The 24,829-nt window shown below is 37.4% G+C and overlaps 8 protein-coding genes across 12 annotated transcripts in view; 4 read left to right on the top strand and 4 right to left on the bottom strand.

Moving 5' to 3' along the window:
• Positions 1-258: 258 nt before the first annotated feature.
• Positions 259-3,932, bottom strand: LOC112468885 (F-box/LRR-repeat protein 4-like). Its single transcript, XM_025038273.1, has 9 exons — positions 3,747-3,932; positions 3,393-3,547; positions 3,042-3,284; positions 2,683-2,776; positions 2,116-2,590; positions 1,838-2,033; positions 1,402-1,753; positions 991-1,318; positions 259-748 (listed from the first exon to the last, which is right to left on the bottom strand). The coding sequence occupies exons 2-9, from the start codon at positions 3,456-3,458 to the stop codon at positions 427-429; spliced, it is 2,076 nt and encodes a 691-aa protein (XP_024894041.1). The 5' UTR covers positions 3,459-3,547; positions 3,747-3,932; the 3' UTR covers positions 259-426.
• Positions 3,933-4,076: 144 nt separating this feature from the next.
• LOC112468881 (elongin-B) lies at positions 4,077-6,690 on the top strand. Its single transcript, XM_025038259.1, has 3 exons — positions 4,077-4,237; positions 4,341-4,434; positions 5,507-6,690. The coding sequence occupies exons 1-3, from the start codon at positions 4,235-4,237 to the stop codon at positions 5,761-5,763; spliced, it is 354 nt and encodes a 117-aa protein (XP_024894027.1). The 5' UTR covers positions 4,077-4,234; the 3' UTR covers positions 5,764-6,690.
• A 106-nt stretch (positions 6,691-6,796) lies between these two features.
• LOC112468878 (esterase OVCA2) lies at positions 6,797-10,022 on the bottom strand. 5 transcript variants are annotated; one of them, XM_025038256.1, is made up of 7 exons: positions 9,780-10,022; positions 9,541-9,703; positions 9,236-9,430; positions 9,008-9,148; positions 8,413-8,851; positions 8,146-8,331; positions 6,797-8,067 (listed from the first exon to the last, which is right to left on the bottom strand). In XM_025038256.1, exons 1-5 carry the CDS (start codon positions 9,804-9,806, stop codon positions 8,724-8,726), a joined length of 654 nt encoding a protein of 217 aa, XP_024894024.1. In that variant the 5' UTR covers positions 9,807-10,022; the 3' UTR covers positions 6,797-8,067; positions 8,146-8,331; positions 8,413-8,723. The 5 variants fall into 5 exon arrangements, with proteins under 5 accessions (XP_024894024.1, XP_024894023.1, XP_024894022.1 ...); XM_025038255.1 differs by lacking the exons at positions 9,008-9,148; positions 9,236-9,430; positions 9,541-9,703; positions 9,780-10,022 and having other exon boundaries at positions 6,797-7,349; positions 7,459-8,067; positions 8,413-8,722; XM_025038254.1 differs by lacking the exons at positions 9,008-9,148; positions 9,236-9,430; positions 9,541-9,703; positions 9,780-10,022 and having other exon boundaries at positions 6,797-7,738; positions 7,958-8,067; positions 8,413-8,722.
• Positions 10,023-10,077: 55 nt separating this feature from the next.
• LOC112468877 (cysteine and histidine-rich domain-containing protein) lies at positions 10,078-12,032 on the bottom strand. Its single transcript, XM_025038251.1, has 4 exons — positions 11,635-12,032; positions 10,952-11,526; positions 10,675-10,863; positions 10,078-10,583 (listed from the first exon to the last, which is right to left on the bottom strand). Exons 1-4 carry the CDS (start codon positions 11,945-11,947, stop codon positions 10,392-10,394), a joined length of 1,269 nt encoding a protein of 422 aa, XP_024894019.1. The 5' UTR covers positions 11,948-12,032; the 3' UTR covers positions 10,078-10,391.
• Positions 12,033-12,121: 89 nt separating this feature from the next.
• Positions 12,122-14,852, top strand: LOC112468880. Its single transcript, XM_025038257.1, has 5 exons — positions 12,122-12,207; positions 12,337-12,733; positions 12,813-13,130; positions 13,425-13,563; positions 14,025-14,852. Exons 1-5 carry the CDS (start codon positions 12,164-12,166, stop codon positions 14,147-14,149), a joined length of 1,023 nt encoding a protein of 340 aa, XP_024894025.1. The 5' UTR covers positions 12,122-12,163; the 3' UTR covers positions 14,150-14,852.
• Positions 14,853-14,985: 133 nt separating this feature from the next.
• LOC112468888 (protein zwilch homolog) lies at positions 14,986-18,033 on the top strand. Its single transcript, XM_025038279.1, has 12 exons — positions 14,986-15,235; positions 15,313-15,379; positions 15,457-15,589; positions 15,709-15,946; positions 16,020-16,172; positions 16,248-16,400; positions 16,481-16,679; positions 16,776-16,855; positions 16,948-17,186; positions 17,273-17,500; positions 17,625-17,737; positions 17,828-18,033. The coding sequence occupies exons 1-12, from the start codon at positions 15,116-15,118 to the stop codon at positions 17,902-17,904; spliced, it is 1,800 nt and encodes a 599-aa protein (XP_024894047.1). The 5' UTR covers positions 14,986-15,115; the 3' UTR covers positions 17,905-18,033.
• On the bottom strand, positions 17,984-21,810 carry LOC112468887 (centaurin-gamma-1A). The gene is made up of 13 exons (XM_025038277.1): positions 21,645-21,810; positions 21,296-21,528; positions 21,057-21,198; positions 20,834-20,965; positions 20,578-20,729; positions 20,363-20,502; positions 20,079-20,274; positions 19,887-19,989; positions 19,559-19,786; positions 19,355-19,472; positions 19,037-19,249; positions 18,806-18,950; positions 17,984-18,725 (listed from the first exon to the last, which is right to left on the bottom strand). The coding sequence occupies exons 1-13, from the start codon at positions 21,808-21,810 to the stop codon at positions 18,549-18,551; spliced, it is 2,145 nt and encodes a 714-aa protein (XP_024894045.1). The 3' UTR covers positions 17,984-18,548.
• A 644-nt stretch (positions 21,811-22,454) lies between these two features.
• Positions 22,455-24,829, top strand: part of LOC112468876 (protein argonaute-2-like) — an 8,142-nt gene continuing 5,767 nt past the window's right edge. The window contains exons 1-3 of the mRNA XM_025038250.1: positions 22,455-22,728; positions 22,810-22,965; positions 23,933-24,820. Of these exons, the coding sequence (XP_024894018.1) occupies positions 22,953-22,965; positions 23,933-24,820 (901 nt within the window). The 5' untranslated portion in view covers positions 22,455-22,728; positions 22,810-22,952. The remainder of the gene's footprint in view (positions 22,729-22,809; positions 22,966-23,932; positions 24,821-24,829) is intronic.

The raw sequence follows: 24,829 nt of genomic DNA, 5'->3' as shown, positions 1-24,829 counted from the left end.
ACCGCCAATGCCTATTGTTTGTCCAATCTCGGTTGGTCTTCTTCGACAGTAGTCAGTAGCGGCGGAGAGCGCATTTTTGAAATTGCAATTTTAATTTACACGATTATTTTAATTTTACGATTAAATAAAATTTGTTTTAATTGAGCGATCGACGATAGTATGTAAAACGTGCAAGATATAATTTGATTATATTTCATGAGATGTAAAAGAATGCGGATATTAAAGTTGCGTTATGCAAAAATGTTTATTTCTCAATATTTCACAATTTTTAACGTTACTTTTATAGAAAAAATAGATTTAAATGTAAAATATGCAAATCTATTTTATTCTTTCAACAGTCACGTGCGCTTAGCGCAGTTTTTGGAAATGTAATTTTCTGAAGGTACCTTTTACATTATTACATTAAACCTTAAAATTCTACATTAATCATTCGTTGTTTTTTAATCTTTTGATGGCCACATGCGGATACATTTGCTGCCACTGCTGAATCGAGCGGTCGGTAATGTTGTCACAGAAGCTGAGATCAATCATCTCCAGTTTAGGACAATTTATGAAAAATGCATAACATATCTCAGTTGTTAGGTATAGCGAGCCTAACAAGTCCAACTGTTTTAAATTTTTGCACAGCGTCAGTTCTCTCAAATCGCGTTCGGTCAGCTGTCTAAAAGAAACCAAAAAGACCTTTTCCAGGTGTTCACAGGAGGATAACAACCTACGGAAGCTGTCACCATGACCGGTCGTGCTGCCACTGCAAACAGAAAAACAGCACAACCACTTTCAAGATACATAAGAGAGAAACGTAGATTTTAATAAAAAATATAGTAATATGTATATTAAAAAACTGGGAGGACACGTAGCTCTGTATGAGAGTAGCAGATTCGCAGTTTGCAAATCTTAGATTCGCACGTCGTGATCCCATAGATTTTAAATTCATAATCTGCGTAAAATGACGAAACATGCATTTCCAAAAAAACTGACACACGCACGTACCACCAACCAAAATCCACTTCCCGTAGATTCTTGCAGTCAGCGAGGGCATCGATACCTTGTGATGTAAGAGTGTGTGCCTTCCATAAATCTATACTCTCCAAATCTGGGCACGAGTTTCTTAATTCCATTGCAACTTCATCTACGTTCAGATACTTGTCCGTGCCTCCTATATGTAAGTGACGCATCCGTCGATTTTTTCGCAATATCTTGCAAAGAGTTTGAGTTTTTATCCGCGTTCTATAAAGATCTAAACGCTCCAGCGATTCAAGATTTTCAAGACACAAAAATCCTTGGTCCTTTATCGAGTCACAATTACGTAGACTCAATTCTAAAAAAAATAATAATAATAAATGTACGTATTAGTTATATATAATTCATATGTAACAATAGTAATCATATTTATATACATACCATTCAAATTTTTGCATACCGTCGAAATTTTAAGCATGGCAGAGTCGTCAATACACGAGCAGCAATCTAATCGTAAGTGCGTTAAGAGACTACCGCAAGTGTCAAGAAATTTTTCGAGATCCGAGACAGAAAAGCTGTCGCACCACGAAAGATCCAATCGTCGCAAATATTTGCATTTGAATGCCAAATAGTGCAACGCCTTTGTACTAATAATATGCCAATACGGCTTTAGATTCAAACTTTTATAGAGCAGAGGGTCTTGTACTAAATTATTGAAATATTTATTTACTCTGCCCATATTACACAACGACATCAAGTCTAAATTTCTTAATATTTTTATCATTATTTCATGCTGAAAAGGTAAAATATAAAGTCTCAATAAATAGGACATTACAATAAAGTCATTATGAGAAACAGATTTCTTAGAATACTTTACAGGAAGCACGGAAAAACTGCCATGTGTTGACTTCTTGGATTCATCCAAAGAAACTCGATTGTTCGTAAATTTTGAAAGTTCTTCTGATAAAAAGTGTTGCATACTACTAGATCCCTCTTTAAGAGGTGGTACATAGTAATAAAGTGGTCCTAATTGAGATATTAGCTTGCTCTTGTAGAGATTCAATACTCTGCCACTAGAAATGACATTGGTAAAAATTATGTTCATTATTAACAAAAAAAAAAGAGTATTGTATTTAATGTTGACAATTATAATACCTTTTATCGCAAAACATGTTTGGCAATGTAATACAATGTTCATCGAATGTTTTCTTAAGATGAATTATATCCATGTGTGCATCTTCATAATCCGGCGTTAAATTATGTATGTCCCAACGGCAAGGATACTTGCAATTGATGCTTTTTAATAAATTGGTTATACTCCGTTTGTGGGATTGATCTTTCGGAAGAATCAATTCTGTTGTTCCGATGAGCAGTACAGCATCTAGCTCTGTGTAATAGTCCAATAAGCTGTGGTTAAACTCCAGTCTGAGTGTTTTAGTTTTAAAATCACACGACCGTAAAGGTGGGGAAAACATCCGTGACGTCGAAGGAACAATCTGAGGCGGTCCATTCCACAATAGAAACCAACGATCGTTAGGATCTTGAGCCCAAATTCGAACTACACTCCCGGGATTATATACTTCGTATATAGAGACTCTAATTGGGTATACAGCTACAGCATACTCAACATCTTCAAGAAGGAAAAAATAATTATATATTCTCTTCTAAACAAAAGCGTATCTACTTTTGTCTCGTATTTGTCAAAATTCAAATATTACGTACTAATATAATCTTGGCTCACAACCTCCATATTATTTTGTGGCATATAATCGATTGATCTCGAAGGTGCTTTGTCCCACCATGGTCCATAAGTTCTCTATAATAAAAAGTAAGCCAGAAAAGTGCCAAAACTAATAAGATCTTGTAGCATTAAATTAGATTGCTATTATTAAGATAACATGTGGCTCTATGTGGAAATAATCGAATCGCACGCGATGGGTCCTAAATTCTATCCTAATAACCCTCATCTCATGTATGTATATTATCACCCATTTTGGAAATTCATATTTCAAAAAAGTCAGAAAAGTTACGATTGTTTTCTATAAGCTGATAACGAATAACGACAGAAAATATATACATACCATGGCAAACGTCTGTGGAAAATCTCCATACTCTGGAAACTTACTGTATGACCCAATTATGTTAGCAGCGGCGTAAGATATGCTGTTACTGCCGCCGTACTGAGAACTAAAGCTAAGAACATTCTTTACAAATTGTTGGACAAGGGAGGCAAAAAAAGGAGAATGTTCGCCTATTGGTTGGCTATACACACTAATCCCCTTCATATCATTATAATGTAAAGAAGAAGAAGGCATATTCTCTCTCTGAAAGAAGATAAAACATAGAAAATAATATGCGTGCTTTTTTAAATATATATACTAGATGCTAGATTTTAATACGTATAACTGTCATATTATAAAAATTTGTAGTACCGTTAAGATGGGTAACAAAGAAGTCCTTCTTTTGGACTCCTCATCCTCCTCATTAAGATCTGCCATCAGATCTCCCAACTCTATACGGTCAATATTAAGTACGTATAGTGATGCAGAAGTCAAGTCAATTCCATCAAAATTAAGTGTTTCTGTAACTGAAACGGTTACATCGTTATATACACATGTACGATGCCTATGGGTGAACTGAGTGTGACAAAAACACAATATCGACTTATAGAATACAAGATGCGATGACGTATCCAAACAATATGATAAACTTTGCTTAATATCTATAACACAGACTTATCCAGATAAATTATGCACAATGGGAAACGTAAGAGAAATAATGCGCACCTCTCTTAAAGAACAAGCGATTACTTCTTCTCGTTTCTTCTCACATCACTTGAAAAGAACAGCGTTATAAGAAGATAACACGTGTCAATAATGACAGAGTACGAATGTATGCAATGTACATTTTCGGAAAAATGTTTCACAGGCCCCTTTTGCGTTTCATCTAACCAATCTAACCACTGTGTCAAGTATCACGTCACTACTATTTACAATTTACATGAAAGTGATCGGTCACGCGCGCGCGCGCGCGCGCGTGCGCGTGCTGGGGTCGACGCATGCGTCGGAAAATTCCGCGATCTGGGGTTACTGCATGCGGCCTGGTGCCTGGTGCCCCTGGTGGGTCCGGTGTGTACCCCTGACCCGAAGGTCTGCTGCTGGTAAACATTAGAGCTCGAGAGCTATAAAACGGGCCTGGCGTGTTCCAGCGGCATTACATATTAATCCTATTGTTATATATTATAATATTAGGTGTATATATAATTAGGATCACAATGGTAAGGATTTGCGTTTGATGCCTGGCGTCCGGCCGACGATTCCGTGTCCGGGTCGGCTAACCTTCAAGCGCGATCTCACGACGACCTCTTTCCCGTTTTGCAGGACGTATTTCTAATGATCAGGCGAAAAAAATTGACGATATTCACCGACGCGAAGGACGACACCACGGTCCTCGAGCTGAAGAAGATGATCGAAGGTAAAGCACGCGTATCTCTCGCGAGCACACCTGTGACAACGGATCGTCCTCTCGACATGTCGCTCGGCGATTCGTAATTGAATGATTATTGCTTCAATAAAGCGACTTTCCTCTCGATTCGTTGAGTGAACGCAGGGTCAGGCCTGATCAGTGATATATATAGAATAAATTGTGTTAATAGAGAATAGAGTAATTTTATATATGTATCTCAAGTATACGATAATAGTATACTTGACATAAACTGTATAAAAACATGAAGAAAATTTATGTAAACTTTAATCTTTCTGGAATAATAGATTTTTTACTTGAAGTACTTTGATCTTGAGATTGAAAAATGAGCCCAGGAGACGAAGAATTTTAAAAATTAAAGAATCTGGAAAATTATAAGATCAACTAATTAGGACAAGTAACAAAGATGAAATGTAGAATGCACGTTACAGTAAAAATTGAAGATAAAATACTATAGAAATCATCCATATTTAATTCGTATATATTTTTCGTAAAAAATATTCTGAATAATTAAATGAGTTTTTTACCAGAAATTTTCACCTATATAATTTTATTCAGAATTTTACATTTATTGTCAATGAACTATTTAACGTGAGATACACATCTTCCTTGACTTTTACACACATTGCCGTTGAGCTGAACACTATTACTGTCAAAGTTGTTTAGCTTTAATAATTAATTGAATAGATGAATACTTTCATGACAATAAACATGTTACATATTTGTTATAACACAATCAACGTTTTACTCGAATACTTACTATCATTGTTACCTAATTTGTTTTCTTTTTTTATTCTTTGATTATTTTAACAAATCTGATTTATTCTATTATGGTCCTGATTCTAATCTGACTTGAATGATTGTTGACGAAAGAGGACATTTCAGTGACATTGTCATAAGTCATCAAAGATTGAGTAACCTTTGAAAGATTTAGGCTTGTTGTTTATTAAGAAATAATAACAGATAGTGTGTTGATTAATGATTGGAAGCACTGAAAGATTCATAAAAAAATAAATCATTTTTTAATATTGCAATTAATACACCCTCTTCTTCTTCTTCACAGGTATAATGAAAGTACCACCGGCAAATCAACAGCTATTCAACAAGGACAACCTTCTAATGTCGGACAACAAGACTTTACAGGATTATGGACTGACATCGTCAACTGCGAAAGCGCAATGTCCTGCGTTAGTCGGTTTAGCTCTGCGTCAGCCTGATGGTCAGTTTGAAACTCTCGAAATGACACCCTTCTCACTACCGCCGGACCTCCCTGACGTTATGAAATCCCAAGAGAACAATGGCCAAGAGCAGTCACCTTGAAACGACGCGGACGATGTTGCGTCAATCGACGATGAAGTTTTGTGTTCTGCGCAATTTAGTAATCGTCAGGACAGCTCTGGATGGTAAAAAAAAAGGGGGGGGCAAAGGGAAATCTTACGTACCACGTATGTGAAATATTAGAGTGTGAATATTATGGTAACGAATACCGTATGAATATTAGATACATGCAACTTTACACGAGTATTCAGAGCTGCAAAAAATTTTTCAATATTCAATTCAATGAGGATGCTATATAGTCATGCGATCTTCAGTCTTGTAAGGACATGTGATGAGTACTAATTTGTACTTGATTATTAGACTGAAAGTGATAATAAAAGTAAAAAAAATTCTGCTCACTATTGCGCATCAAACCAAATTAATATAGCTATAAAATTAACATAAGTGTTTTGTTATGGTCAAAATGCGAGATATAAATACCTCAACTTACATTTAAGTTACAGGTATAGCTTAATTATTTTAAAATACCTTTTTATAATGATTCAAATTGAATATCCTGTTCATCTGTGCTTTATATTATTTTCGCTTATACGTCCTTGTACCGCAAGGAAAACCAAATAAGATGCAATATTTTGTAAAATACACATTACATTTTTTATTTAATATATATGACCCTGTAATGTGGATATCTAAATTGCAAGTTCGGTAGTCACGTTGGTAGTGGCATATAAGGCAGACTGGATCTGAGCTGATATACAATACACAATCGTAATTGTAAAATATAATGCTCTAATTAATGATCTTTAGTTCTGTAATATTGTATCCTATTAATTATTGTCTAACTTATACAGTTTTATAACTAATGGCAACACCATTAACTGTACGTTACGATAAGACTTGTAACAACACACCGCAAATAATGTCATGCTACATGACATTAGCAGAAAAAAAATATATTGTATATGATTACATACTTTTATTTAATATTTAAAAAAATTCCTCTGGCATTTATTTATTATTCATACACACATTTAAATTCTCTCCAATAGAATTGCATGCTAAATTAGTGGAATAAAATTCAGTAATAAAATAAAATTTATTGTTAATTGCTTAAGTTCTTATATTTGCTAAATGGTTTTAAGGATGGTAAATACTGCGTGGGAGAATAGTTTCTTAGTCCTACTCAGAGATCTTATCTGAGGATGGTTCACCGTTTTGTAGTAAGCATCATGCGTACCATATGTTGTCGGTACTGTTGGCCCGATTGTGTTGAGGACGTAAACACTTCTTCTCGATAACCTGGAGGGATAGTGTCTCTTCGATCATTCCGATTATTGATGTATTCGACGGGTGGGGTGTTGATACAACACCACTCAGCAATTAAGCCCGGTGTCAGTCCTTCTTTGAATAGATTGGGAGTGTACACGAGACCGAGACCATAAGCTGAGGCCAAATCCTGACCTCCAAAATTGGCGAAAGAGTAGATTTCTCCTCGCTTCTGCGTTGTTTCAGTGGCAGGGATGGGTTTCTGCATGATCGCTTGAGTTATGGATCCAGACTCTGCCATTGTTGTTATATCTAGCCGAGTTGTTTTAAAAGTCTTAGTCCGGGAAAGAATACCAGAAATGCTGCGAATAAAATCTAAATTAATTCCGGTATTCGGTAGTGAGACAGGGAATTCTTCAGAAGTAATTCCAGCGAAAAAAGCAAAGTTTTTGGCCTCTTCACATCTCGCACCTAATGGTTTAAAACCGAGTAGATTTTCATTAGGTATTATGTTGTCGGCAGGACGCTCTAAAGATGAATGATAACGTCCTGGAGGGTCATTACTGATTGAATGACGAACGGATTCCGATGTTACTCCGAGACAAGGTATTTCCTCATAAAGATTATGAGTGTCAGCAGAAATAGGTCCGTAGTAGCCTCCAAAGCCTTGAACGACTTCAGTAGGCAGGGGGGGAAACTCCGAACAGAGATGTGCCCCAGTTAGGGTTTGGATTCTTCCAAACATGAGCAGCTGAAGCATAAATGGTTCAGGTACATAAAGGGAGCATCCAGTAATGATCGATAAGAGTCGTTCCTCTTCTTGTGTTAACACGTCGTGAGCCAAACATTTCAGCTTGGTAATCCTAAACCACAGTAGTGCAGTAGCATAATAATCCAGATATTCTGGTACTATGCTTTTCTGGATATTGAAGTCGTCTGTTATTAATTCGCGATAAACATAACGACTCACTTCGATTAAGGATGACGCGGCTGGTGTCATGCGTCTGTTAGCGTTCACTTCACGTATGCCGATACCATGAGCGAAGACAGAATTTCTCACAGGATCATCATCTGCTAAGACTACGCATTTCAGTTGATCAGACGTAGGTATATTGGTAGGCTTGTTAAGTGTGCAAGGTAGCTGGAGTTTTGGCTTACCTCCTGGCGCTCGTTGCCCTTGAGGTTGTGGCTGTTGTTGCCTGCCTCGTGGACGCGCTATAGCATCTGGATCTATCATATTTTTGGCCTTTCCTCGATATATTTTAGGTTGACCTTGTAGCTGTTGTTGGGCAGCAGATTGGGGGGCGTTTTTGTTTTGCAATGCAATTGAATTCTCCAAGGATACTGTAAGGATGTCCGAATGAATTGAAGAGATGATTCTTGGGTATATATACATATATATTTTAATGAACTTTCGTATAATACCTTTCGGAACGAACGTAACTGGCGATTGACTACTGGCGAAGCTCTGATCTCTGACTCGACTCTCCAAGACCGAACTTGCACGGATCTGCACGCAGCACGACGACCGTTGAAACGGTTGAAAAACGCGCCTCGCGCCCCAAGATCCCTATAGTTACGTTACCTAGGGACCCTCTACAAGCGCCTATTGCGCCCTTCGTATATCCATGATGAACTACACATGCATTGCGACACTAGCGCGGCCTTACGCCATGAACCATTAACCAAATATTTCTAAATTTCTTACAATACTAAAGGTTTGCGAACTTCGCACCTCAGTAAAACTGGGAGATTTCCATTACAAAATCCTTATAAATATATTTTTTACTCGGCACATAATGGCCTCCTTCGTGCCGTACCTCCTTCTTATTTGGGAAGAGACTACTGATTTGCTCTGCCATTACTATACAAATAATAATTGTATTAACCATTGAAGCAAACATCGAATGAGATTTCTTATTCAACATCACGAATTATGTATTAACAATATTAAACCTCTTAGTATTTTAGTAATATTGAATGTTATTACATTAATAATATTAAATTATTGATCATATACCTGTCGGAATGACTTGATCATTCTCTCCATAAATATGCAAAGAAGGTATATCGATTTCTTCGTCGTAATACTTTGCGTGAGGTGCACACAGTGACTTGAAGCCAGATATCATAATAGCAAAGTCAAACTCAATTTGTAATACTGCAAGATGGCAATTACATATTAATTTTACATATGTAGGCATACATGTTTGCATATAATAACATGCGTTAATGTATATTATTTTACTTTTCTTCTTCTTCATTGCACATAGTATAGAGACAAAAGCAGCTCCTTGTGAGAAACCTAATATGCCATCGAAAGGACCTTGTTCCAAGAATGCCTTCTCGATCACAGCTACACTCTCATCAAATCCTACACATAAGTCGCTAGGTACTCTGGCTTTAAACACATGATCCTCTGTATTAAACCACCATCCGTATCCTATAATTCATACGTAGCAAAATCGTTAATGTTCATCGAGTCACGTTGCAATCACCGCGCAGGGTGATGATGGGAGAAACTTTGTGATTTTACTAATATTTCTTTCACACCATTTTCATCCGTATCCACTTGATCAGTTCCATCCTGGGATGGGACCTTATGCGGCGCTCTTACAAACGTGAAATCTATTTCTTTTTTAAATCCTTTTCTCAATGCTCCCAATTTAGCACTGAAGATCACGTCCGATTGCCTATAACCGTGAAGCGCTAGTATCTAAAGTAAGGGAAATATTCCACACTATGTATGTGCGTTAATTTAGTTTTATGTCATCGCGTCAATAATTATTTACCCGCAATTTCGATCCACTGGCCAGCATCGTTCGGCTCTTGAGATAAACAATCGACACACGTTCGGCGGCGTGTCTCTCATGTCAAAAGGTTAGTGTAGATGAGTGTATACAATACACTTACACAGAACCTCCATATTCTTAAATATTCTATTAATTGCTTCCAAAGACAAATTTTTACAGTAGAAAAGTCAATTAAGAATATAGAAATTTGATTGTTATACGCGCATAACTTGGATGAATACATTTTTTATAGGAAAAGAAAGAACCCATGTGATAAAATATCAATTTAAATTGTTTATTAACACTAAATCTATCTTTTCTTTCAGGAGATGGAAAAAGAAGTAAACTTTATAAAAAAATATCAATATTTCATACACACTCACAGCTTGGACTTTTCTAATTTAAAACAAAGAAAATTGAATACACTTCCATCGTATTGCCATCGCGCTAAGATTACTGTAACGAAAACGGTCAGCACACAACACGTCTTGTGTACTCTTAAAACTCTCTTCTCTTTTATAAACTCGAATAAATCATTTCAAAATAGAAAATGATTACAATTTTATAGATTTAATTGTACGTTTTTTTTTTATAATTAAAGATCGTTAGTATTTAAAGGTCACTAAGATCCACAGCTTCAATTTGCGAATTGAGATTCGCCGAATTTTCATTACTTTCAAGGTCTTTTGGTTCTGCATCTCTGGGAACATCCAATTTCGACCAGGAACCAATGTCAGCCTTCTTCAATTTAATTTCTACTTTGGTTGGCAGCATATGTACACTACTTTGCTCGACGTTGACAATCTAAAAAGAGCAGAAAAACGTACATTGTAAAATACCGATTTAATTTCGTTAGCTACTCGTTCGAAATTAAAGCACTAAAACTAACACGTACCCCTCTCAATTCTATATCAAGATTATATCTCGAATTTTCTTCTACAAAGAATAATTCTACAGTCAGATGAATGGGATTTAATTTTATGAAAGACTGACTGGCCAGGTATTTTTTCGCGAATATAGAAACGACCACGTGTGATCCGGTTTGATGCCAATCCATCCTACATTGAGCCTTCTTTCCTACATTCTGGAGAAAAAAAAATGAATTTTACTTATACGTCGAAAATTATAAAAGAAAAATATTAAATAAAATTTTGCTTGTCTAAACGATATACCTTGGAAAACCATACGTGTCTGCCTTGCGTACAGCCTGGCTGTTCCAGAAACGTAGAAAACTCTGTGGTTTTTTTCTGACAGCAAGACCAATATTTCAAACCTTCGTGAAAGATAGGCACACCAGGATGATAATTGCAAACCTCCTTGTCAGAGGCAATTCCCTCATAAGTCCCTTTGCAGGAATTGTTTTTACAAGTTTGACCTATCTGTACCGTATTGTCTGTCGGTTTGTCAGCTTCTAAAGCTGTCAACCCTTTAAGATAAGACAATTCTATTTCTAGCAGAGCGGGAGATATCGTCGGCGACAGCATGAGCTGTGGCGCATCGAAGGAAGGCCTCGCTAAGGCTGCTCTGTTACTTAGAGGCTTTGTGACGACCTGTATCACTTCGCCAGCTTTACTTTTATCGACCGGCGGTTTTTCCGGTTCCGGCGGTTTATCGTTCGAGTGCTTCGACCTCGTGCATCCCTTGATGTTCAAGAACTCGGTAAAGTCTGTACACTTCTTGCTGCAACAGGACCATCCCTTGTACGCGTCGTGAAACACCGGATGTCCCGGATGGTGAAGGCAAGCGTCTGCGAAAGAGACGCAAGAGCATTGTTTTTCCTCTCGTACGTGCTGTTAATTTAATGTAAAAAGAAATAGCAATCGCAGATTTGCAGAAAAACCACCGTATAACCTACCGTCCTTGTTATCTCTCGGATCGAATTTCTTTCCACAGCCACGGTGATAACAATGCAACAGATCTATCTCCTGTGACATCTTGGCAGTATCCCGTTTGACGTTTGACTTATTTGTCCCGTCAAGTTTCGGAGAGGAGCACGAGAGCAACCTCGATAAATATAAATCTCTCCCTCTCTCTCTCTCAACACGAACACCTTTCCCAGCTTTGTTACTAGCACACGCTCTAACCTCCAAAGTCCAAATTCCAAGCCAATAGCTCAAATGGTATGGTAGGATAGAAATAAAAGTGTGTAGCGCAAACTTCCCACACATCCACCTCACCTGGTAACTGGTTCACTTTGGTTCGTGATTTTCCGAGCTAGACGGCGCTGAAGATAGTCCCCCTTTTTTTCGATACGTTTGATTTAAAAGGAAAGAAACCGTCGAATCTGTTACCGTGACCGCCGAGTCATCAGTCATCAGTCGCCGATTGTCGCATTTTGGTCTCAGACCGTAAATTACTGCGGAGTGTCTCAAGAACAAGGAAAAATGAAAAGAACGAAACCATCCGCAAAGTCTACAAAGTTGCCCAGGTAAGCGAGAAATGAGAAATCGCATGTCTGTTTTGGTTCTGTTAAGAAGCTCGTCCGTTATTACAATATTGATATAAATCTTTATTGTTATTCTCCATTGTGTATAACACGAGAAATCTTATTTTCTAGCGGCTCAAAAAACATTGGTACTCAGACCGAAAATATTGATAGTCTTCTGGAAGTTGCCAAGTTAGAAGAGCAAGTGAGAGTGCTGCAACTGGAAAATAATGTTCTGCGAAAACACGTGGGAAGCTCTAACAAGTCTGATTACGTTGTACGTGGTCAGAGGCCACTTCCTCTCACTCCACGAGCAACAGCAACAGCTACAATTAATTACGTTGTACGTGGTCAGAGGCCACTTCCTCTCACTCCACGAGCAACAGCAACAGCTACAATTAAAAGTCCAGTTGAGAAGTCTGGCTGTAGCTGTAAAGGGAGTTGTTCCTCACGAATTTGTGGTTGCGTAAAGAAGAGCAACAAATGTGCTCCACCATGTAAATGTGATATTAAAATATGTCAAAATCAGGTAAGATTATCATTCAAATGTATGATGTTTTTATTACGTATATAGTAACTAGAAAAGAAATTTTATTGATATTTTACAGAAACCACGTGACCAAGAAAACAAAGAAAATGTTAATAGAACTGATATGGAAACTCCTAAGAAACAAAAAGAGGAAAACGAAGCTGTTGGAAGAATTAAAAACAATAGGGGCTTGTTTAGTCCAGAGATGAGAGAGCTTTACAAAGACCACCTCGAAGAAGGTCAATTTAGTGATATTTGTTTTACTCCTAAGGAAAAGAACACACGTGCCAAGAACTCCCAAACAAATGTAGAAAATATCAATAATGTGGAATTGAAGAAAAAGAGAAGGGAGAAGAAAGAAGAGAACGATAAAAAGCAGCCAGAATCAACGGAAAAGGTAGAAAGTTTTTAGAGTATCTTAGAAAATTGTACAAGATACATATAATTCATTTTTACCAAAAATCATTTATCTTCTACATTGAGTTATTATTAAAAATATCGTAGAAACTTGGAATGATATTTTAAAAATCCAAAAAGTTATTTAATATCATATTTACAAAACGATCTAAAAAATTATCTGTCAAAAGAACTAATATATAATTCTGTAAGATTCTACAAGGTACCTATTTCTTTTTTGCTTAATAAGGTTGATTTATTAACATATTAATTTATTCTTTTTTTATATTTACAGGTAATATTTAATCCAATGAAACCAAGACATGTATTATCACGGACACCACCAAACGGTAAGAAGCTTGAGAAATCACTGGAGGTCGAGAACACAATTCAGCCCCAATTGCATTCCGAGCCAGCTCAAAAAGTAGTTGAAGGTATATTAAATTTTTTTAGTGAAATTAATAAAAAATTGCACTGTTTATAAAATAATAAATTTAGAATTTTTTTTTGTCTGTCGTTCTTTTATGAACTCTTCCCATCTTGTTAATCATTATATATTATTATATTTTTCTCAGTTTTAAATGTGCCAATATATATAATACATGTATAAGATAATATTTGAAGTTAAGAAGAAAGCAATTAACAGAAGAATAAATCAATAAATTGTGTTGCAGTTAGTCATATTTGTAAGGTATAGTTTCTTTGTTTAAATTTGTTAAATATTTGTTTATAATTCAAAACCTATAAATTTTATTATGGAATAACTATTATGGAGTAACAAAAATGTTTTTTTATAATATTAAGAACTGATTACGAGATGTTAAGGGGAATTGTATAAATAATGTACGTATTTTTAAAAATAATTCAAAAATTATTCTACTGTAATGCATTTCAGATATTAAAGAAGGAGAAGTCGATTGGGAAGAGCACACCGCGCAATTAATTCCATGTAAAAAATGCAAGAGAACTTTTTTACCCAATCGGATCCAGAAACACGAAGCTTGCTGTAAAAAGGTTTAAATATTGACAAAACAAAAATTGTTTAGACTTTTTTTTAACTCTTAACATGTTGATGACATTCACTTTATGATTTTGATTTATGATTTTGCGTTTATCTTTTAATTTTATCTTCCAAGACAATACATGAAATAACGTTAAATATAGTATAAAAATCGTGTGTGATGACATTCATAGATTGTTGTAAGTTAACAATTTTCTGTAAATATATTCTGATTCTTGTATGTAAATCAAATAGATTTAGTAATTTCGCGTAAAACCGATCGTATTTTAGTAGCAAGAAGTTATTGAATATGTGAGAAACTTGCGAGTGGTTTGGCGATGTTAAAATAATCCTTTGTATTATTTATATTTTTTATGTGATTTTGGGAATATGCTGCGCCACAAATAAATATACATTATACATACATACAAAAAACGTAATAATTATAAAATATGGAATTAATACAATTCTATCTTTAGAAACCTCTCTTAATTCTTAAACTAAACTTCTAGTTTCAAAAGTTTTCTAAACTGAATTCGTCCCTTTGTTCAGTTTTCAAGATGTTTCAACCATCGGAACAACAAGTACATTTGTAAATATTATTTTTTTTAATTAAAAATCGGAAAAAAGTGATTAGAAATGCTTATCGATAATTATTCAAATTTAACCGCTTCTAGAACTCGGAAGTAGCGGCGCGGCGGTTGTGCGACTCGGGACAATTTTTCTTTTTATGCTAGGTCTACAATGCGAGTCGTAAAGTCGTGAGTCATAAGAATTGACCAATCACAATCGAATTTGAGGAGAATAATCGACTGTGATTGGTCAATTCTTACGACTCACGACTTTACGACTCGCATTGTAGAGCTAGCATTACCGCTTCGTCTCTTTGTAAAATTTCGTCGATGCTTTCGCGAATGTGCCATCTTTGATGTTTTGATCTCCATTTAATTCAAATCGAACCGTACATACATACGTTGTGATAAGATATGGAACAGTTTAATGATATCTTGCGGCCGCATGTTCGAGCCAGCAAAGTTAAGCTGTCATATGTGGACGAATTATTTCCGGACTTCAAGGATAATTCGTACATCGTCCTTCATAAAAATGTGAGTGATCAAATAAAAAAAACCTCGCTTCCCTTCCACGACTTTTGCATACAATATGACAGAGCGATCTGCCTCAGGTTCCTGGCATGCGGCACCCCTCGGACCACGGGAAGAACGAAGGAACCTTCGACGAGTACTCGACGAGTAATGAGACGCGTGTTTAACTTTAGAGGTTATTTTCACTCCACTGGAAATACAAACAAGTTTGAAATGTTCTTTAGGCCATGACGTCAGCGGGTCGCCTCTGGAGTATTCGTTTGACAACTGCGATTTCGACGACACCGTCGTTATAATGAGACAAAATTGGCGGAAAGAAGAGGAATCGTATTTGCCACTGAGCAGAACGGACGCATGGTGCGTACAGAGTCAATAATGTCATTAAGAGATATCTCTGATATCCAATATAATATTCAAAAGGATTGATAAAAGATATTTCTAATATTTGACAAGACACACTTATTTATTTTTTCTAGTAACGCCCTGAACGCATGTCTGGAACATGTTGACCGTAATACTTTGCCAATATTAGCTCTCTGCGATGGAAAAGATCCTAAGCGGAGCAGGCTTATTGGCGCCGTTGTCTCCCAAGATTGGTTTACCACGCTGGAAGCTGTTTCTACTGGTACGACAAGCTTGGCCGCAGTAAGAAACGATTGTCATAAAATTATGCAGGAACATCTTAAACAATCGTTTACACAGAACCTTAACAATGTACGTAATATACAAGAGTTTAACATTGGAGCATTATAACATTGCAGATTTAATTGATTTTCGATATGTGTAGATTAAAATATCTGTGTTCAGTGCTGTTGACTTGCTTGGAATGAAACAAGAAACGATTGATTGGGATAAGACCGCCAAAAGCGATTTCGAAGGAAGCATTAACATTGAAATGCATTCAAATAGCTTGGATTCGAGGCCATCGAAAAATACTTTGGTATGTAAGCGCGAAAAGAGTACACAAGAATATATATTGTATGTGTTCTCGTATTTGTACAAATATTTTTTGTAGATAGCTCAAATAAATGCCGGATGGAAAGATAGCCCGTTAAAGGAACTGAGAGACCAGCTATTTTTATTAATCCAATATTTATCAACGATAGATGAGTGCAAGAAAAATATGGGAGTGCAGAACCCGATAAAATTCACAACGCCATATTCAGAGGTAGATAAATCTCTCTACATCCCTTTAAAAACGTTTCGATTTATTTTTTATATCTTGAATTATATGCGGCAATGTTTTAGGAACACGACATTGTAACCGAAAAATTAAATCTTTTACTGAACGGAGATTTCAGTTTTCGGAAGTCTGATAATGTTAAGGAAAGCAGTCGTATTGCCAAGGAGAATACTGAAATTGACGCGAAACTACAGGAACGTGTACAAAACGTTTTTCTGAGACATGATGGAGATTTTACTGACTTCTTGTGGGAAATACTTATAAGTGAGTGAAATTCATCAAACGTATTGCTTTTATATATATATATATATATATTATATATATTGTTGACTAATCGGGTATTTTTCTCAACACACAAAGAGGCTTCAGCATATCCGCAAATGATTAACTACGTTGAAACAGTTTTGATGGAAATTCTCGAGCATAAGTTTATACCACAGGTAATGAACGAAATATACACTTTTTCGCCCGGCTTCTCAGTTATAATTATAAACGATTGACGAATTTGTAAACATTTTGGCACATTTGTCAGATCAACGATACAAATTCAACGAGATTTGTGAAGTGTATTTCCAATCTGCATCATCAAGAAACGACATCCCATTTGTTAGTGGGAAGTGTACCGTTAGAGCTTGTCGTAGATATGGGATTCGAGAAGCTCACTCGTGATTATTTATACATTCTGAGAGGAGCGCGATTTGTCGATCTACATGATATTCGGCAGAGACTAAGCGATATATCTTCTGGAATATTCAACACAGAGAGTTATAGGTAATAAAATACGGGATACATTCTGTAAATTGAACAGAATCGGGATCAAAATTGGCGTTAATTGCGACTTCATTAATTACTTGCAGGAATAAGTTGATTACGTTAGCGCAAATTCACATCTGTTTGGAATGCATGCTACTTATTGAAGGGCATCTGGAATTTCCGATTGAGAGCCTGCAAAGCCTGTTTGCTTACGCTTACAAAGAATTCGTTTCTGCACAGTCTCCCTTACAGCATCATACTGAGCTTTGTAGCCAAATTTTTACTTTGACGGTACCGCTACCTAACGCGTTGGCTAATGAATTGAACAAGATGTAAGTAAAATTTTTCCGTGATAGTATCGTTGATATATAAAAAAAAAAAAATTATTTGTATGTGGAATAATACAAAACTGTAGTAAATACTAATGTAAAACACTGCGTATCTATCTTATTACAGGAATCCCTCTGTATGGAGAGCTTCTGTTTCATCTCATACTGCCGGGTCGATGCTAACGACTACCACTTATTATAACAAAATACCTATCTTTCCAACAAATATATATTCTACTGGTAAAGCAAATAAGAAACAAAAATAAGAAATTTATACCGTATAAAAAGATTGAGTTCTACTAATTTTATTCTGTTTTCTTTTCTCTTCAGACGATGTAAATGTACAAGAGGAAATAGTTTACGGTATAAGCGCAATATCATCATCGGCGAGATGTAAGTGGCTATGAAACGCATCGCTCTTGAACTTCAAGAAACGAATAAAAACTTGAGAATTCGTGCAATTTTGAATAAACGGGACATGGTGCGTGATGTAATTGAACGTTTAATAATTAATAAAATAAAAGTTATAAAAGCAATCTCATAAATCTTCAAATACAGTTACATGTATTAGATGTATAAATATAACTACATTTATGAGTGTTTGTACTCTCAGTCATTGACAATATACACTCGAGCATGCTATTAATCATTCTCCGCGATCGACACAAATCTTATTAAATTATCGTACTGTGAAAAGTACATATATTTTTTTTTCTTTTAAAGGATTATTCTCAATGTACAAAAGTATATTGCATTTAAAATTCCTCGTTCAATTCGAGGTGAATTTCGTAATCGATATTAAAATGAGTTCGTCACACGCGATAAAAACTTTTTACAGGATACACAATTAATACTACGGTAGTTGAACGTTACTACAATCCAATTTCAATGTGCTTCGGTGGTTATCTAGGACAAATGTCATTTAAAAGCTTTTCTTTCTCGTGAGTCGCTAAACAAAGCATTGAGTTTTCATAGTAAGTACACAGTATCAACAACGTATTACGAAAAATGCAGGCAGGGTGATTAAGGCATATCTTTTTTTTTTTTAACTTTAATACTGCGATGTGTCTACGTCGTCCATCCCGGAGACACTGGCCTGCTCCAGTACCTCGAGTAGCTTCTGCATCTCCATAGAGTCAGACGAATTATCGAGCGTTCTTTCCAAAGCACGCACGTACGACATGCATGTCCGTCCCTCGTGATCCAGATTTTGTGGATTCGCTTTATGCTGCAAAATTCGCGATAACACGGCGCTATAGCAGGGCAATGACAAAATGCGTTTTAGATAAATGAAAAAGGACCGCTCACCCATATTAAAAGTTGCGCCATCGCCAAATTCCCGGTCGCGCAGGCCAGATGTAACGGCGTTCGCAGATCTTCCGTGCTGACCGAGATATTGATATCCTCGTAATTACAGCGGGCCAAACATAACGTAAAGGCTCTCATGTCTCCCCTGTATATACGGAGATAGTAAGATCGCGGGAACACACTCACGCTTAATCGACATCTGCGCCCGGTTAGAGAAGTGAGATACTTTACCGGCAAACCGAATCGATGAGCAATTTTCCTAAAGAGATGTTCGGGTTGATCGGCGGCAGGAAGAGTTTATCCTCGTACTTCCATCTGATCCACTGCTCTTTCTCTTCCCTCGACGAATCCGAGACGGGTTTTTGCTTCCCATTTAAACAATATTCCCAGATGCTGTTCGCTATATCGTTACCAAGGGCCAGCATGACGCTTAGGTGACCTGCGCTAAAATCGTCGTTAAAGATACATCATTAAATAACTTCGACAATACGGGCCAAGTAGAATCGAACGCGTGTTAGTAACGCGCGTAAAACTTTGCATCATACTTACGACCAGTCATCCAAATCCAAAGACCGTACCTTAGATATGTGCGAACCTAAGTTTCTGTGAATACCGGAGCATTCAATGCACACCAAAACGCCTAGATTAAGGCTGGCCCAATCGGGATCTGAAGCAAAGAATTGTAATCATAGAGAGATGTGTGTACGCGGGTCATTATTCGCGCGGTAATTAATAAGACGAAAATCCACTCACTCGGCGCACCGCAATCAACGCATGCGTCATTCCCCGAAACTTTGTTCTTTATGCAGTGCATCTTGAAAGCGTCAGTTTCATTCTTCTTGTCGCCGTCGCTATTCTGCAAGCTCGACAGTATTTGTTGCTCTATCGCAGTAATCCAGCTGTCCCTCTCTTCGGTATTGTTTGCCTCAAAGTGCCAAGTTTTGTTCTCCAAGGAGATGATGGAAAATTCAAAACTATCTTCTGGAAAAAGAAAGGGTATGTTGGGTATGTTAATGTCAAAAATAATAAAAAAAAGTGTATTAAAATCGGTTAATCATACATAGAACGCAAAATGCAATACCTTGGGCATTATATGATTTAGAGCCTTTTGGCGTTTTGCCAGGTACCTTAACAGTAACGTATTGCAAAAGTATTTCTTTGCCATTAGTATCGTTCATGTAATCCTGAAAATGCCTTTTTGTAGTAAATATATCGCATAAATGAACAAAGGCGATAAAGCAGGCAGCTACTATATACTATAACCGATAATTACGTGCAAGCTCGAATGATACGTTAAACGGCCATCCTCTAATAACGTGACGTATTTCTTCTTCCATTCTTTCAACGATTTGCTGCTTCGTTTAAACAGATAACCTTGTTTCACTGGTATTTCTCTACCGACACCCATTTCACCCATATATTTTTCCTTTTTAGAAGGCGTAAATATATTCGATTTTCTTCTAAATTTCCTGAAAAAAAATATTACAATAGTATCAATGGAAAAACTTAGAAAGCATTACAAAAAGAAAAAAATATATATATACACTGTATTCATACCTGATAGTTGTTGGTGTTAAGATTGAACGTAATTCTCCATGTTGATTCTGTACGTTATGAAAGTTATCGTTCAGCAACGACGAATCGTTTGTCATAGAACTATTATGAATTGATCGACAATCCTCGTCCTTTTCTGAAACCTGTCGAGAGATTATATTTCAATAAACTTGCATGACATCTTTGACGATTCGTTCGAGATTGTAGCTGACATTTACTTTCAACGAATTCGTGGTCTCCGTATCCTTGTTATGAAGTTGCACGTTTTTAGTAACAGCAGGGACCGCAAATTTAACGTCATTCTCCGTAGCACGTTGGCACACGTCGCATGAAAAATTCTTTGATACGTTTTGTATAATTTTTTGACACACTGAAATTGTTCTATCGTTAGTACATACATTACAGCTAGTTTAAAGAAAGATATTTGTGTTCCAACTTGTAACACATATCCATTTATTTAAAAAACACTCTTACCATCTTGAAATACTCTCTCAACATTTAAACCATAAATAGCACATGTTTCGTAATAAGGGCATTTTAAATCACAAGCCAGTTTCCGTGGTCTGACGTCTTTTATGACACGAGGATTGCTGTCGTTAATCGAATCTACGAAATTAACAAAGCATTCAGAAAAATAAACGTATAAGGAACAGCCAACAAAAAAAATATATCGACAAAGTGTCAGCGATATACATACCTTGTACGCCTACAAGTATTTTTGGTACTTCTGACATGTTTCGGAACGAACACATTCTATTGTAAAAACTGCAAACTATGGAGAAACTCTCTTCATTTTCTAAGCTGAATACAAGTAATAAAGCATCTATCCAAGCTGAAAACTAAAACAGACATTCATTATCATTTAATACAACAGGCAAGCATTAGCAGAATGACACACAACGTGTGAAACAGAAGTGATCTGTATGTTATACATACTTGAGCCTCTGGCACACCACCCTCGTCTCTGATCAGGAGAAGGTAACTCTGATCATTTATGAATATTTCCTTTTTAAAGCGGCCACCTTCCGGCGATTCCTCATGCATGAAGGAACCAGTGAGGTACCTGTGAACGAGAGCGGACTTGCCCGAGTCTGAGGAACCGATGATCCCCAGGTGCAATTCAGGGACATCTCTCGCCAGGGTCCATTCATGGCTATTGACAAAGGAATCTAAAAACGGCAAATTTACACCATTATGTACAACGCAATCTTATAACATACGACATTTAATCATACAAGATGACTGAGAAATATGGTAGAAATATGAAATTCTAAGGTATACATACCCTCTATCGCGACAACATGCTCGCGAATTTGCTTGGCGATGTGCGCGTCGGGCACGAGCTCTATCAGGTCGTAAATGGCGTATATCGACGGGTGAACGCTCTCGAAACGTTGTATTTCCTGTCTGATAGCGAGAGAATGATCGTGCCCACTTTGGCCAGTTGTCATTTTTATTTTCTCTTTCGACGTCCGATTCTCTTTGGCGACGATCTATCACATTAAGGACATAGCTCCGAATTGCGTCGCATCACCGGGGACAGGACGGGTTCTCGCGCGAGACTCCTTCCGAGTTACCGCTGGCACACGTAACATATGTCAAATCCCAGTATTTATAAACATTATCGGTCGGGATAGGCGACGTTGGTTATGCGACACATCCGCGATCGCGGAGGGAAACGCACAGTTCTCATGGAAGCTGTGGCTACGAACTCAATGCTCAATGGATTTCAACAATATGGCCGACTTCTTCCGTCCGTACCGTCTGTTCTTTTTCGAAGAACTACTTGAAACTGGGCGCACCCTGGTGCAATAAGTTGGACAGTTATATGATAAGGTTTGTTCGTTTTAGCTGAACTTTCTGCACGGTTCATCTTTCCTTTCTTTCTTTTCACGTTGGAGAGACAAAGAGAGAAGATAAACCGTGCAAGAAGTTCAGCTAAAAAGAACTAAAGAGGTCTTTTGTCCCGTGCGCATGAGCCATGAAGGCCGTGGCACAGCAAATCAGCCAATCACAGTCAAGAACTTGAGGCACGGCCCTAAGCGGTAGCGAATCCACACCGTTGATTTTCCTTACTGCGTTTTTCTCTGTGCCACGGCCTTGAGTGTGATGACACGTCAGTTATTTAACGAAATGTTTTGTGTATATCTTGGAACATCCAGGGAATTCCTTTATTCTTGTTTATTCTCTTGTGTATGTATGTAAGTGCGTGCCACGAGAATTTCGAGTGATTTCGAGGTCATTCGAGGAGTAACTTTCATTTGAAGCGGTATTGCTGGTATTGCCCAACTGCCAGTAATTTTCCACTGAAGAGAGAGGTCAGACAGGTGCCATTAGCATTAAACTGAAGAAGTCCGCGGCAGTACGAGGTAGGAGACGTCGGGTTTGGGTAATGGCGCAGTAGGCATCACTACCATTGTTAACTAATCTGCATATTCTACGACAAGTAGGTCGTCCTGGCCATCTTCGGAACAGCATTGCTTGAAGGCCATAAAATAGAGGAAGAAGGTGCATATTCTTCGGTCTAGCAGCGTCAGCAAGTAAATTTACGCGCGATACGTTTTGGGAGCTTCTGAAAACGCATTAAGACAGGATGACGAAGAAAGGTACGTGTGCTGGTCGTTACGCACGATTGCTCCGGAAACGGCTTACCCTGTAAATCGTTCCACTCAATAATTGATAATTTCCGTGATGCGTGTGTATGTGTGCGCGTGATAATTCGATCTATTACCTGAATTATTTGCTCGTATTTAGAAAAAGAACCGCAATATATATAAATATAGGTCAAATAATAAAGTAGTCGATATCCATATGGTTCTAAGAACAGGCAGTTTGAGTTTGTGAATTTTCTTATTTCGAAGTTACAATGATGATACCGATTTAAGGCAGGACGACAAAGAAAGGTATCCGTGCCGATCGTTACGTCCGATCTTTTGGGAGACCGCTTTCTTAATTTTCCCCGATAATTGCATCATTCTGTAAATGATCATTTCCATGATCATAATTTAAATCCATTACCTGAATTATTTGCTCGTATTTAGAAAAAGGGGTGAAATGGGCTGGGATATATAGAAATAAGTCAAATAAAAGAAGTATTCGACGTATGTATGTTTTAACGGTATGTTGAGTCTGAGATTGAATTTCCATATTTCAAAATCTCGATAATGAAGTCATGACATTTCAAGGTTGTGACACAAATGGGCTATGTCGAAAATATCACATATTTACACTCGCTGTATACACTCATGTTTGTGGGGTCAAGATGACATTATATAGATTCGTTTTTGCGAAACTGTTTGTATATTTTAGCTTTACTTTTTTTCTCTGATGTTTAATATACTTATTTTACTTTAAATGTAGAAAGTGTAATGTGATTTGGGTACAAAGAACTGATTTATTTTATTATTATTTATATATTTAAAACATTTAATTTTTTCATAATTGAATTAATTGAGAGGTTTAAGTGTAATCTTAAAACTTGAATTGTACATGATCTTTGAGAAAGATGTGTTTAATAAAGAATAATATATATATATATATATACATACATGTGTGTGTGAATATAAATTATAGGAAAGAAGAAGAAGCAGGCAGCAGCAGCAGCAGCAGCAGATGTTGCTGCTGCATCAACCTCACAAGATGAGAAGAAAGAAACTTCAGGGCAAGCACTTCCTGGTTCATCACAGCAGGAGTCTAAGGCTCCACAACAGCAACAGAAAGTAGCTAAAGGTCCACAAAAGCAGCAAAGCCCACCACAACAACAGCAGCCGCCACAACTACAAGGAGCATGGGCTTCACGCCAGCAAGCACCTCAACCGTCACAGCAAGTACCCCAAGTACAGCAACAAACAGCACAGGTTCCATGGCAACAGCCACAGCAAGCACAAGTACCACAAACAGCATGGGTTCCGCAACAACAAGTATCTCAAAGCCAACTACCGCAACAGCAAGGAGCACAGGGTATTCAACAGCCACAGCAAATACCGCCAACAGCATGGGCTCCGCGACAAGTACCCCAAAGCCAACTACCGCAACAGCAGCAGCAAGGAGCACAGGGTTTCCAACAGCCACAGCAAGTGCCGCAAGTACAGCAACAAACAGCACAGGTTCCATGGCAAAAGTCACAGCAAGCACAAATACCGCAAACAGCATGGGTTCCGCGACAACAAGTACCCCAAAGCCAACTACCGCAACAGCAACAACAAACAGCATGGGGTCCGCGTCAACAAGCACCTCAAAGTCAATCACTGCAACATCTGCAGCAAGTACCACAAGCAGCATGGGGTCCGCGACAACAAGCACCTCAAAGTCAATCACCGCAACATCCACAGCAAGTACCACAAACAGCATGGGGTCCGCGACAACAAGCACCTCAAAGTCAATTGCCGCAACATCCACAGCCAGTACCACAAGCAGCATGGGGCCCGCAACAACAAGCACCTCAAAGTCAATTGCCGCAACATCCACAGC

The sequence above is a fragment of the Temnothorax curvispinosus genome, unplaced genomic scaffold (genome assembly GCF_003070985.1).
Source record: "Temnothorax curvispinosus isolate PA1 unplaced genomic scaffold, ASM307098v1 QBEX01002200.1, whole genome shotgun sequence".
NCBI classification, from domain to species: Eukaryota; Metazoa; Arthropoda; class Insecta; order Hymenoptera; family Formicidae; genus Temnothorax; species Temnothorax curvispinosus.
The sequence above is the reverse complement of the archived record's forward strand: the minus strand, read 5'-3'. Positions and strand labels throughout refer to the sequence as shown.

What these genes read in the sequence shown, in the direction of transcription:
- LOC112468885 (XM_025038273.1), bottom strand. Translation starts at nt 3,458, where the DNA reads ATGGCAGATCTTAATGAGGAGGATGAGGAGTCCAAAAGAAGGACTTCT. An exon ending in TTCCACAGACGTTTGCCATG is followed by an intron (nt 2,777 to 3,041) that starts GTATGTATATAT and finishes TTTTTATTATAG; the next exon opens with AGAACTTATGGACCATGGTG. An exon ending in TGTGAGCCAAGATTATATTA is followed by an intron (nt 2,591 to 2,682) that starts GTACGTAATATT and finishes TCCTTCTTGAAG; the next exon opens with ATGTTGAGTATGCTGTAGCT.
- LOC112468881 (XM_025038259.1), top strand. An exon ending in GCTGAAGAAGATGATCGAAG is followed by an intron (nt 4,435 to 5,506) that starts GTAAAGCACGCG and finishes TCTTCTTCACAG; the next exon opens with GTATAATGAAAGTACCACCG.
- LOC112468878 (XM_025038252.1), bottom strand. Translation starts at nt 8,224, where the DNA reads ATGATAGATCCAGATGCTATAGCGCGTCCACGAGGCAGGCAACAACAG. An exon ending in AGGGCAACGAGCGCCAGGAG is followed by an intron (nt 8,068 to 8,145) that starts GTAAGCCAAAAC and finishes TGAAATGCGTAG; the next exon opens with TCTTAGCAGATGATGATCCT.
- LOC112468877 (XM_025038251.1), bottom strand. Translation starts at nt 11,947, where the DNA reads ATGTGTGGGAAGTTTGCGCTACACACTTTTATTTCTATCCTACCATAC. An exon ending in TCCGAGAGATAACAAGGACG is followed by an intron (nt 11,527 to 11,634) that starts GTAGGTTATACG and finishes TCTCTTTCGCAG; the next exon opens with ACGCTTGCCTTCACCATCCG. An exon ending in GACACGTATGGTTTTCCAAG is followed by an intron (nt 10,864 to 10,951) that starts GTATATCGTTTA and finishes TTTTTTCTCCAG; the next exon opens with AATGTAGGAAAGAAGGCTCA.
- LOC112468880 (XM_025038257.1), top strand. Translation starts at nt 12,164, where the DNA reads ATGAAAAGAACGAAACCATCCGCAAAGTCTACAAAGTTGCCCAG. An exon ending in AAGTCTACAAAGTTGCCCAG is followed by an intron (nt 12,208 to 12,336) that starts GTAAGCGAGAAA and finishes CTTATTTTCTAG; the next exon opens with CGGCTCAAAAAACATTGGTA. An exon ending in AGCCAGAATCAACGGAAAAG is followed by an intron (nt 13,131 to 13,424) that starts GTAGAAAGTTTT and finishes TTATATTTACAG; the next exon opens with GTAATATTTAATCCAATGAA.
- LOC112468888 (XM_025038279.1), top strand. Translation starts at nt 15,116, where the DNA reads ATGGAACAGTTTAATGATATCTTGCGGCCGCATGTTCGAGCCAGCAAA. An exon ending in CTTCGACGAGTACTCGACGA is followed by an intron (nt 15,380 to 15,456) that starts GTAATGAGACGC and finishes AATGTTCTTTAG; the next exon opens with GCCATGACGTCAGCGGGTCG. An exon ending in AGCATAAGTTTATACCACAG is followed by an intron (nt 16,856 to 16,947) that starts GTAATGAACGAA and finishes CACATTTGTCAG; the next exon opens with ATCAACGATACAAATTCAAC.
- LOC112468887 (XM_025038277.1), bottom strand. Translation starts at nt 21,810, where the DNA reads ATGACAACTGGCCAAAGTGGGCACGATCATTCTCTCGCTATCAGACAG. An exon ending in GCATGTTGTCGCGATAGAGG is followed by an intron (nt 21,529 to 21,644) that starts GTATGTATACCT and finishes TGCCGTTTTTAG; the next exon opens with ATTCCTTTGTCAATAGCCAT. An exon ending in TGGCGCAACTTTTAATATGG is followed by an intron (nt 18,726 to 18,805) that starts GTGAGCGGTCCT and finishes CGAATTTTGCAG; the next exon opens with CATAAAGCGAATCCACAAAA.